Source organism: Priapulus caudatus, unplaced genomic scaffold (assembly GCF_000485595.1).
Source record: "Priapulus caudatus unplaced genomic scaffold, Priapulus_caudatus-5.0.1 Scaffold1273, whole genome shotgun sequence".
Classification (NCBI taxonomy): Eukaryota; Metazoa; Priapulida; class Priapulimorpha; order Priapulimorphida; family Priapulidae; genus Priapulus; species Priapulus caudatus.
In genome coordinates, this window is record NW_014578334.1 from 8,736 (window position 1) to 21,557 (window position 12,822).

General features: G+C 48.9%; 2 protein-coding genes across 2 annotated transcripts in view; one reads left to right on the top strand and one right to left on the bottom strand.

Moving 5' to 3' along the window:
- Window positions 1-371: 371 nt before the first annotated feature.
- Window positions 372-8,266, top strand: LOC106816060 (golgin subfamily A member 6-like protein 22; the record flags this gene model as incomplete). Its single annotated transcript, XM_014820617.1, has 6 exons — window positions 372-458; window positions 654-842; window positions 1,172-1,262; window positions 1,298-1,527; window positions 1,567-4,790; window positions 8,092-8,266. Coding segments are annotated over 6 exons (3,996 nt in total), but the record flags the coding sequence as incomplete, so codon positions are not given.
- A 1,365-nt stretch (window positions 8,267-9,631) lies between these two features.
- LOC106816061 (mediator of RNA polymerase II transcription subunit 25-like) overlaps window positions 9,632-12,822 on the bottom strand; it is a 35,761-nt gene continuing 32,570 nt past the window's right edge. The window contains exon 11 of the mRNA XM_014820618.1: window positions 9,632-9,675. Coding sequence (XP_014676104.1) covers window positions 9,632-9,675 — 44 coding nt within the window. The remainder of the gene's footprint in view (window positions 9,676-12,822) is intronic.

Consider the following 12,822-nt stretch of genomic DNA (forward strand, 5'->3'; position numbering starts at 1 on the left):
TAGGCAGGCAGGTGTGTATCCAGGTAGGCAGGCAGGTGGGTATCCAGGTAGGCAGGCAGGTGGGTATCCAGGTAGGCAGGCAGGTGGGTATCCAGGTAGGCAGGCAGGTGGATATCTGGGTGGGCAGACAGGTGGGTGGGCAGGTGGGTAGCTAGGGGGGCAGCCAGGTGGGCAGCTAGGTGGGTAGGCAGATGGGCAGCTAGGGGGGCAGGTAGGTGGGTATATATATAATAATTATATATATCTATATCTCCGTATATCTATCTATCTATCTATATAAAATATATGGCAATGTGTGAAATATGTGGCACATCCATTCCTAATAATGCTGATTCTTCACGTATATTCTCCGTCATCGTGTCGTTTTCTAGCACAAGCCTGGCTTGTTCAGTTCGTCGAAGAAGAGGGCGCCAGTGGTCACTGCCGAGATGACGAAAATAAAGGATCTAGAGAAACAAGTACGTTTCTGTGTTTTACTTGAGTAAAATAACTCCCGTGTGCGCCGGGCTTTATACATTCCAGTCCCATTTCTCTGCGGGTACACATGTTAAGACCAATGCTAAGGCTAATTTAGTTTCTAACAACGGTCTACAAGCAAAAAAGTTAATGTTAAGACCAATGCTAAGGCTAATTTAGTTTCTGACAACGGCCAGATGCGTAAGCTGCTGAGTGAGAGAGCGGAGCAGGACCGGCAGCTGATCCGGCGGACGGAGGAGGCGAGGAGGCTGGAAGGTCGCGCGACGGCCGCGCTGCGTGAACGCACGCACGCCGAGTCCATGCTGTCCGGCGTCAACCGCGAGCTGAGAATGATCAAGCACGGAGACGGGATAGTGAAGAGCAAGGTAGGTGACGACGACGACGACGACGGCGACGATGATGATGGTGATGATGATGATGCAGACGACGATGATGGTGATGATGATGATGATGACGACGACGATGATGATGATGGTGGTGACGATGATGACGGTGACGATGATGATGATGCTGGCGATGATGATGATGATGATGATGATGGTGATGATGATGATGATGATGATGATGGTGATGATGGTGACGATGATGATGATGGTGATGATGATGATGATGATGACGATAGTGATGCTGACAATGACCATCACGACGACGATAACGACGCCGGCACTAACGATCGCCGTTGCCCTGGTTACAGGAGCTGGACGCGCTGCGGAGGCGCGTGCGCAGCTCGCGCGAACAGTTCCAGTTCTCGCGCGACGCCGCCGCAAAGCTGGAAGCCCTGCAGCGCAGCCTCGCCGACGTGCTGCGGCGCCGCCGCGAGGGGGCGCCACCGAGGGGGCGCCACCGCCGCGCCTCGACCCGCCGCTGGAGGAGCAGGTGGCGGCGCTGCTCGAGGTGATCGAGCGCGAGATGGGGCGCGCGCGCGAGGAGATGGCGAGCCTCGCGCGACAGTGCGAGGAACAAGAGGACGTTGCCGACGAGCTGGAGGCGGCGCTGCAGCGCCACCTGGCGGACGCGGCGAACGAGCGCGAGGAGACGCAGCGCCACCTGGCGGACGCGGCGAGCGAGCGCGAGGAGATGCAGCGCCACCTGGCGGACGCGGCGAGCGAGAGAGACGAGGCGGAGGACGAGCTGCGGCGCCACCTGGCGGTCGCAGAGAAAGAGGTCGAGGTACGAGGGGAGTGCGCGCAATTGAAGGAACGGCTGGAGACGGCGCGGGGGGAGTGCGCGCGGCTGAGGGAGGAGCGGGCCGCGCTGGAGCGAGGGCTGCGCGATGCGGAGGCTGCGAGCTCGAGGATGCGGGATGAGAAGGATGCTGCGCACACGAGGATGCGGGAGACGAGCGGCGAGCAGACGGAGATGATAGCAGAGCTTCAGGTCGAGCGAACGCGCCTCGAGCAACGGCTGCGCGAGGGCGCCACCGTGGCCGACGTGCTCGCCAGGGGGCAGGAGCGACTGCAGCGGGAAGTAGCCGACCTGTGTGACACAGCGGAAGCGCGGGAGGAGAGGATCAGGGAGGGAGAGCGATTGATGGAAGAGCAGGAAGAGAGGATCAGGGAGGGAGAGCGATTGATGGAAGAGCAGGAAGAGAGGATCAGGGAGGGAGAGCGATTGATGGAACAGCTTGTGAAGGAGGGAAAGGAATTAAGAGGGCAACAGGAAGAGAAGATCAGGGAGGGAGCACAGTTGATGAAACAGCAGGAAGAGAGGATCAGAGAGGGAGAGCGAATGAGAGAAGAGCTTGTGAGGGAGGGAGAGCGGTTGAGAGAAGAGCACGAAGAGAAGCTAGGAGAGGGAGAGCGATTAAGAGAAGAACAAGGAGAGAAGATCAGGGAGGGAGAACAATTGAGAGAAGAGCTGGTCAGGGAGAGAGAGAAATCGATCGGAGAGGAGGAGCAATTGAGGGAAGAACTTGTGAGGGAGGGAGAGAAATTAAGAGAAGAGCTTGTCAGGGAGAGGGAGGAATTGAGAGAACAACATGAAAAAAAGAACAGGGATGGCGAGCGATTAAGAGAACGTCTGGAAGAGAAAATGAGGGAGGGAGAGCGATTGAGAGAAGAGTATGAAGAGAAGATCAGGGAGGGAGAGCAATTAAGACAACAGCTGGTCAGGGAGGGAGAGCAGATTATGGAACAGCAGGAAGCAAGGGTCAGGGAGGCAGAGCCATTGAAGAAACAGCTGGAAGAGAAGATAAGGGAGGAAGAACAATTGAAAGAAGAGCTTATGAGGGAGGGAGAGCTATTAAGAGAAAAGCAGGAAGAGAAGATCAGGGAGGGAGAGAAATTGAGAGAAGAGCTGGTTAGGGAGAGAGAGGAATTGATGGAACAGCAGAAAATAAAAGCCAGGGAGGGAGAGGAATTGAGGGAAGAGCAAGAAGAGAAGATCAGGGAGGGAGAACAATTGAGAGAAGAGCAAGAAGAGAAGATCAGGGAGGGAGAACAATTGAGAGAAGAGCAAGAAGAGAAGATCAGGGAGGGAGAACAATTGAGAGAAGAACAGGAAGAAACGATCAGGGAGGGAGAACAATTGCAAGAACAGCTGGTCAGGGAGAGAGATCAGATTATGGAACAGCAGGAAGTTAAGGTCAGGGAGGCAGAGCAATTGAGAGAAGAGCAGGAAAAGAAGATCAGGGAGGGAGAGAAATTAAGGGAAGAGCTTGCCAGGGAGGGAGAACGATTAAGAGAAGAGCAAGAAGTAAAAATCGGTGAAGGTGAGCGATTGAGAGAACAGCTCGTCAGGGAGAAAGAACAGTTGATGGAACAGCAGGAAGAGAAGATTAGGGAGGGAGAGAAATTGAGAGAAGAGCTGAACAGGGAGAGAGAGGAATTGATAAAACAACATGAAGAAAAGATCAGGGAGGGAGAGCGATTAAGAAAAGTGCTGGTCAATGAAAGAGAGGAATTGATGGAACAGCAGAAAATAAAAGCCAGGGAGATAGAGGAATTGATGGAACAGCAGAAAATAAAAGCCAGGGAGGGAGAGCGGTTGGTGGAACTGCAAAAAGAGAAAATCAGAGAAGGAGAGCGATTGAGAGAAGAGCAGGAAGAGCAAATCAGGGAGGGAGAACAATTGAGAGAAGAACAGGAAGAAACGATCAGGGAGGTAGAACAATTGAGAGAACAGCTGGTCAGGGAGAAAGAGCAGTTGAAAAAACAGCAAGAAGAGAAGATCAGGGAGAAAGAGCAATTGAGAGAAGAGCTTGTGAGGGAGGGAGAGAAATTAAGAGAAGAGCTGATCAGGGAGAGAGAGGAATTGAGAGAACAACTGGAAGAGAGAATGAGGGAGGGAGAGCGGTTGAGAGAAGAGCAAGAAGAGAAGATAGGGGAGGGAGAGCGATTAAGAGAAGAACAGAAACAAAGGATCAGGGAGGAAGAACAATTGAGAGAACAGCTGGTCAGGGAGGGAGAGCAGATTATGGAACAGCAGGAAGTAAAGCTCAGGGAGGCACAGCAATTGAGAGAAGAGCAGGAAAAGAAGATCAGGGAGGGAGAGAAATTAAGGAAAGATCTTGTCAGCGAGGGAGAACGATTAAGAGAAGAGCAAGAAGTAAAAATAGGAGAAGGTGAGCGATTGAGAGAACAGCTCGTCAGGGAGAAAGAACAGTTGATGGAACAGCAAGAGCATCTAGTTGCCGCGGCGATGAGCGAGAACAAAGCCCTGCGGCTGAAGCTTGTTGCCACGGATACGCTTGCGGGGAAGCTGCACGCTCTGACCGTCGTCGCCGACGCCGCGGCGTGGTCGTCGTCGGTGCGTCGCCACGACGACGTCGTCGCCACGTATCACGCCTCCGCGCTACTCGCTGCATCGCGAGACAAGATGGCGGCCGCCGAGACCGCCAGCGACGCCCGGCAGGGGGCGCTGTCGCACGAGGTGGCGACGCTGCGCGAACGGGCGGCGCGGCTCGAGGAGAGGGCGCTAGCATCGGACGTCGAGGCGGTCGCTGCTCACCAGAGGGCGCAGGAGGATGCCGTAGCGCTGCAGCACGCGTCGGCACTGACCTCTGACCTCACGGCAAAGGTCGGGGCGGGGTCGGCCGAGCGGGCGCGTCTCGCCGACGCCAACGCCACCCTGGTGGAGCGACTGTGCGGGACGACGGCGGAGTGTGAGCGTGTCGTGGCGGCGGCGAGAGAAAGGGCGGCCGCGCACGCACAAGAGCTGGACAGGAGCTTGAGGGAGGTGCAGAGGAAGGCGGAGAGGGGCGCCGTCGCCATGGCAACGCAGATGGAGGAGACGAGGAGACGGTGCGAGGACGAGGTTCGCGGGATGCTGGCAAAACACGAGGCAGAGGGCGCCTGTGTGCAGGCGAAACTACGGTGAGTCACTATTGCTATTGTTGTCATCGCCGTCATCGTCAGTGTCTTTGTCATCGCCGTCATCGTCATCGTATTACAAAGAAGAATAACAACATCGAGAGCATGACATTATTATCAACAACTACGATAATATATAATATATTATATAAATATATTTATATTCCTGCCACATTTATTACCGTTTTCGTTGTCGCCGTCGTTGTCATCGTCATCATCACCGTCGTCGTCGTCGTCGTCGTCGTCATCATCATCGTCGTCGTCGTCATCATCAAGTGTAGTCAATTGAAATTTAAATTTTAGCGATTAAGGAAATTGTTTGTGTTTCAGTGGGAGCTTAGCTGTACCCTCCACTACTGTACTCTGGCTGTACCCTCCACTACTGTACTCTGGCTGTACCCTCCACTACTGTACTCTGGCTGTACCCTCCACTACCGTACTCTGCAGGGAAAAAAATACAATTTATTTTTCGGGGGCTACTTTTCAAGCTCGCGTGTATGAAAATAGCACTCTAAAATTTGGTTTGCATTGAACTCTATGATAAATACGACGGGCTCTTTTTGGCATTTTGGGGGCTAAATCGCCCCAAGCCCCCGTGTATTTTTTTCGCTGGTACTCTGGCCGTACTCGCATCTGATAAACTAGTACGTGTGCACAGAGGTTTGACCCTATAGTGAGTGATACAGGGTGCATATAAACACTAACGAGTGTATCAGGCCTCGAATTAGGTGACGAGAGGGGCAAGGCAATTTTTTGGGGGCATGTGAGAAATTGCCTTGAATTTTCTCTAAAATGGATGGGCACCGAGGCAACTCTCACGATTTGAGAAGGCCACCTAGGCACTTTTGTAAAATAAAGGAAAACTCATAACAAATTAATACATCAACCTCTGCTAATGGAAGTACAGTAACAGGGTTCAACGTTAACTTTTTATTTCACTAGACCATCGGGCTAGTAACTGATGAAAACCACTAGCCCTGACCTAACTTTTACTAGCCCAGACCCAGACCATTGTTATGAAAAACTTTGTGTCATCATATGAATTCTACTAAAACTTCTCTAAATTTACTGCACTTAACAAGCTACACACCATACAGATCACAGCTGGCCATTCTTGCGCGAGCATCGTTTCCCGCGCTTTAAATCGCGTGCGGGCCGAGTCCACATGCAGCATTTAAATATTTGTGTTCTACCACGTGCATACACAGGCGCACGATTTATCGATCGTCTACTGGCAGCGGTTGGCAGCAAGCCACGTTTACGGTTATTGTTTTTTGCCGAAGAGTAGACTGGAATCCGGCCTCACGCTCTGCTAGACAATGTACATGCTCTGCGACAAACAGTGCGGCCGCGAACCAGTCTAGCTAGAGGCACCGACGGCAATTACAGAAAAGGGCAAGGCAGGTGACTGCCGTCGGTCGGGTTGGATTTTCAGGGGCAGTACGGCAATTGATAGGGGCATCGACGGCAATTGCCGTCGGTGCCGTCGGTTAATTCGAGCCCTGGAGACACACACAGGACCCAATCTCAGTATAATCCACACACCTATACTACATACACGCTGTCAATATACTCAATAGATGTCTCTTAATTGATCCCTCATGATAAAATTCGTACATTACCTTACATTTTACCGTACAAGTAAGTGGGAAAGGTTAATTAGAATCATAGTATATACTTTACTATTTACCATACTATATTTTATTACTAGTTATTAATGCTAATACACCTACTTATTATACTATTTTACTGTAATTATTTACTTCTATTTTTTAATTTTATTTACTATGTACCGTTTAACTCTGATATAATATAAATAACGAAATACCGTGTTTATTAGAAGCTAAAAATCGAACAAGAGTTGCCACGAATTTTTTAATACTGCGCCATAGAGATCGTACTTCTTCCTCATTAATGAAGCGATGTTAATTGCCTCTGACGTTGTCATTTGTACAGGCTGCCCAGAGAGAGGCTGAGGAACTCAGAAACAGGCTTCAGGAGGCGGAGATGTCCGTTGCTAGGTTACAAGAGGGGAACATTGAGGCTAATCAAAATCTATTACAAGGTGTTACATCAGTTACTACAAGAATATACGTGTATATATATATATACATATATATATTAATATATGGGGAGAAATTGAGAGAAGAGCTGCAACAGGGAGAGAGAGGATATTGATTGAAAAAACATGAAGAAAAGATCAGGGGAGGAGAGCGATTAAGAATAAGTGCTGCGTCAATGAAAGAGAGGAATTGATGGAACAGCAGCCCAAAATAAAAGCCAGGGGAGATAGAAAGCGACATTGATGCGAAACAGGCAGAAAATAAAAGCCCATGGGAGGGGAGAGCGGTGGTGGAACGTTGCAAAAGAGAAAATCAGAGAAGGAGAGCGATTGAGATGAGAGAGCAGGAAGAGCAAATCAGGGAGGTAGAGACAATTGAGAGAAAAGCAGCGAAGAAACGACAGCGGAGGCTAAAACAATTGAGAGAACAGCTGCGTCAGGGAAAGAGCAGTTTTGAAAAAAGCAGCAAGAAGAGAAGATCAGGAGAAAGAGCAATTGGAGAGAAGCAGCTTGTGAGGGAGAGAGAAATTAAGCAGAGTAGCTGATCAGGAGAGAGAGGACATTTGAGGAGCAACAACTGGAAGAGAGAAGTGAGGGAGGGAGAGCGCCTCACCACCAACTTACCCCCTCAACCGGTTCTACCATCCCCGCCAGTTGCAGTGCAGAAAGAGCAAGAGAGAAGATTAGAGCGAGGGAGAGCGATTAGAGAGAACCAGAAACAAAAGGATCAGGCGACGGAGAACAATTGACGAGAACAGCTGGTCAGGGAGCGAGAGCCAGATTAATGGCAACAGCAGGAAGTAAAGCTCAGGGAGGGCCACAGCAATTGAGAGAAGAGCAGGAAAAGAAGCATCAGGGAGGGTAGAGGCAAATTAAGGGAAAGATCTTGTCAGCGAGGGAGAACGATTAAGATGAAGAGCAAGAAAGGCTAATAAATAGGCAGAAGAGTGCAGCTGACTTGGAGAGAACAGCTCGTCAGGGAGATTAAAGCAACCAGTTGATGGCAACAGCAGAGCATGCTAGTATGCCGCGGCGATGAGCTCCGAGCAACAAAGCCCTCCGGCTGAAGCTTGTTGCACGCATCACGCTTGGAGGAGGAAGCTGCACGCTCTAGACCGTCGTCCCGCGACGGCCGGCTGCGTGGTCCGTCCTTCGGCCATAGGCCGGTGGGGGTGTTTCCGGCCCCACGACACCCGTCGTCGCACGTATCACTGCCTCCGCGGCTACTCGCTGCATCGCGAGACAAGATGGCGGCCGCGAGACCGCCAGCGACACCCGGCAGATGGGCGCTGTTCGCACAGAGGTGCCGACGCTGCGCAAACGTGCGCGCGCGGCTTCGAGCGAGAGCAGGGCGCTAGCATCGGACGTCGAGGCGGTCGCTGCCTCACCAGAGGCGCGCAGCGAGGAGGCCGCCTAGCGCTTGCGCAGCACGCCGTCGGCACTGACCTCTGACCTCACGGCCAAAGGTCGGGGCGGGGTCGTTCGAGCGCGCGTCTCTGCGCGACGCCAACGCCACCCTGGTGGAGGACTGGTGCGGACGACGGCGGAGTGTGAGCGTGTCGTAGCGGCCGGCGAGGAGAGAAGGGGCGGGCCCGCGCACGCACAAGAGCTGGAGAGGAGCATGAGGGAGGTGCAGAGGAAGGCGGCGGAGAGCGGGCGCCGTCGCCATGGCCGACGCAGATGGAGGAGACGAAGGAGACCGGTGTGCGAGGACGAGGTTCGCGGGATGCTGGCAAAAATCACGAGGCAGAGGGCGCTGTGTGCAGGGCGAAACTACGTGAGTCACTATTGCTATTGTTGTCATCGCCCGTCATCGTCAGTGTACTTGTCATCGCCGTCGTATCGTCATCGTATTACAAAGAAGAATAACAACATCGAAGAGCATGACAATTATTATCAACAACTACTGATAATATATAATATATTATATAAAATATATTTATATTTCTGCCACATTTATTACCGTTTTCCGTTGCGCCGTCGTTGTCATCGTCATCATCACCGTCCTTGTCGTCGTCGTCGTCGTCGCCGTCGTTGTCATCATCATCCCCGTCGTCGTCGTCGTCATCATCAAGTGTAGTCAATAGATTTAGATTAAATTTTAGCGATTAAGGAAATTGTTTGTGTTTCAGTGGGAGCTTAGAGCAGTTTGAGAGATTGCAGCAAGTGGAAAGGAAGACTAAATCTCGTTGGATGGTTAGTCTATATATATATTATATATATCTGCGATCTCTGTCCGTCCGTCCGTACGTCTGTCTGTGGACAAGCATATTGTGGTATATGGGTATTTTTGTTTAGTGCCCTTAACTCTTCTATGCAATCTGACTGTGACAGCGTTAGGAATGAATTCACAATAACACAGACTTTGGATTTTTTGCGATTTTCCATTTTTTTCCTCTTTTTGGATTTATACGCAATATCATGTCTGTCTTCATTCTCAATTCATTCCTAACCTGGCACAGTCACATTGCATACAACAGTTCTCAATCACGATGGGCATATAGAGCGCAGGTCCACAGAGAGAGGAGAGATCCCGGGAGGGAGGGAGAGAGATCGCAGATATCCAAAATCCAAAAAAAAAAAAAAAATCCAAAAAATACCAAAAAATCCAAAAAAATCCAAAAAATCCAAAAAAATCCAAAAAATCCAAAAAAAAAACCAAAAAATCTAAAAACCCCCAAAAAATCCAAAAAAACCCAAAAGATCAGAAAAACCAAAAAAACAAAAACCCAACAAAAGCCAAAAAAATTCAACTGAAAATCAATTCCCCCATCATGGCCCTTCATCGTGGGTCCTTCATGGCTGCCACGGAGTGGCTGTTGGCCTCTAGTAAAGTATAAGACACACACAGGACCCAATCTCAGTATAATCCACACACCTATACTACATACACGGCTGTCAATATACTCAATAGATGTCTCTTAATTGATCCCTCATGATAAAATTCGTAATTACCTTACATTTTACCGTACAAGTAAGTGGGAAGGTTAATTAGAATCATAGTATATACTTTACTATTTTACCATACTATATTTTATTACTAGTTATTAATGCTAATACACCTACTTATTATACTATTTTTACTGTAATTATTTACTTCTATTTTTTTTATTTATTTACTATCGTACTGTTTAACTCTGATATAATATAAATAATGAAATACCGTGTTTATTAGAAGCCTAAAAATCAAACAAGAGCTTGCACGAATTTTTTAATACGCGCCATAGAGATCGTACTTCTTCCTCATTAATGAAGCGATGTTAATTGCCCTCTGACGTTGTCATTTGTACAGGCTGCCACAGAGAGGCTGAGGAACTCAGAAACGAGGCTTCAGGAGGCGGAGATGTGTCCGTTGCTAGGTTACAAGAGGGGAACATTGAGGCTAATCAAAATCTATTACAAGGTGTTACAATCAGTTACTACAAGAATATACGTGTATATGATATATATATATATAATATATTATATATATATATATATATATATACAATATATATAAATTTCCCATTATTCGATCCGTAACATTTCGTTAGAAAATCGCAAAAGTCAGTCCTCACTTCACTCAACATATCGCTCCCATGACAAACATAGACTGCACGGTGGCTCCACGTCCCGCTATACAATCATTGTCTTCTCTCTGTGTCTCTCTCTTTTCCGCTCTCTCACTTTTTTTTCCCCCGCTCTCATTTGTTTCTCTTACTTTACTCTTTCTGTCTCTCTCTCTCTCTCTCTCTCACGCGCATGCTCTCTCTCTCTTTTTGCGCGCACTCGCTCGCTCTCTTTCTCTCTCTCTCTCTCTCTCTCTCTCCTCCCTCTCCCTCTCTCTCTCCCCCTCTCTCTCTCACCATCCCGCTACACGATCGTTATCTTCTCTTTCTCTTGCTCGACAGTCAGCGACACGGCAACCACATTGACCGACCGGGTAGAGGAGCCTCCTGGAGAGAGAGGAGAGACGCAGGCGAGAGACACGACGGCGCAGCTGGAGGGACTCGTGGCGAGGCGAGGAGGTTGGGAGGACGAGGGAGGAGGCAGACTACTACAGACGCCTCCACGAAACGCTGCTACAGAAAGGTGGAGCCATTTTTCCAGGTGGAGAAGGAGAGACGGGAGAACCCGATGCTCACACCCGTTTAGTCCAAGTTCCAGGTGCGGAAGGGAAAGAATCTCAACACGCTGGGGTCAGGTTCTGTCCCCGTTGACACAGAACATATATCACTCATTAACATTACCCTGTTCACTTTTTATTGTGTAAATTGCCTGCATTATACTTCTTTGTTTACATATATTGCCTTCGATGTGAACATACACTCGTTGACGCATACATAGCCATAGCCAAGCACATAAGTTCAGCGATACACTACATATCAATCGTCCAGGTTTTTTGGCGATTTTTAACCTAGCTTGAAAAAAACAATCTTATCATGGTAATTGAATTTGACTCGATGACGTTTAGTTCCCGTGTAGTTCTTCACTTTTAACTCTAAAATAAATGCAACAATAATTTTTACAAATTTTACCATAGAAAATTCGTGACGTACAGCCTAAAAAACCGCGTTAAAGAACATTAGAAATTTTCTCCAAGTTAGCCTCAACATTGTCTTAATATAATGGTGCTTACTGAAAAATTGGCCCTCAAAAGGTTCTTAAATAGGTTCTTAATTGTTCTACTTTTAAATATGTTACTAGCTGAAACCCACGCTACCGCGCGGCCTTAGCCTGACTGTGATGCATGTGTTACCAGTTACAGTAGTGTTCATGTGTAAGGTTCTTCTTTTATGCGGGTCTTTACTGCGTATATTGTATAATAATGCAAGTACTGTGTCTCAATAAAACATGCAGTCGGTGCATGGCATTGTTATTTGTTTGAGCATTGGCATTGGCATTGGTTATTGCCAATCGATATTGTTCGAGCATCGCTCTTTTTATTTTTACTGTTGCTTTCTTTTTAAGTCTTTCATCTGCATGGAAAATTAAGAACCTATTTAAAATCTTTTAGCCCTAACAACAGGTTCTTATGTAAAAGGAGGTCTAAATGGAAATTTAGCCTAACGATGCTTCTTAACAATCTTGTTCTTATACGCGGGTTTTTAGCTGCTAGTTCAATTTAACATTACCTTTTTCTCATAGACTGTTGAACAGGACACATCGTAGTGTTAGAGTCCCTGACACACGATGTGTAGATGTACCGGTCACGAGAAAAAAGTCATGTTAGCGGCGTAATGGTCTTCATGCCTGTCTTCCTTCTCTCGTGACCTGCCTTTCTTCTCCCATGCCTGCATTTCTTTCTTTTCGTGCCTCTTTTCTTCTCGTATTGTCTGCGCTTCCTTTCAATGTTATTCCTTCTCTCATGCGCTTCCTTCCTTCTACCATGCAGGCAGCAGGCTGGATGCGTACGAGTGTAGAGCGGAGTGCATTGCCCTGGATCAGCGCATGACGACGCGTCTCCGAGATAGCGAGAGGACCGCCGCAGCTCTCAGTACGCCGGACGCTTGCCTACGGACACCAGAACAGCAAGCAGAAGATTCGTCACATCATGAAGGATCAAGCAGGAAGAAACCTATCGCCATGAGACAGCGTGAGAAGCCATTGTATGCCGGCAGCCAGCCCTCATCCTCCCCCAGCATCTTCCTCATCCTCACCTCATGCATCCCTCATACCTCTCCAGCAGCCTCCTCATCGCTCCCTCATTCTCATCCCTCCCTCATCCTGCTTCATTCTCATCTTCCTAACCTTCGCAGTTTCTCTCAACTAATAGCATACCTCCTCCCTCAGTAATCCCTATCTCCGTTCAGCTTTCATCAGATCCTTCCTCCTGCTCTCTGCTCACCCTCCTTCCTCCTCCCTCCTCCGCTCTCCATCACCCTCTTTCTTCCTCCTCCGCTCTCCTCTCTCTCTGCACCTCTCCTCCTTCCTCCTCCTTCAGTTTCTCTCAACATTATCATTAGAATCCTTCTTCCCTCAGACTATCCCTCC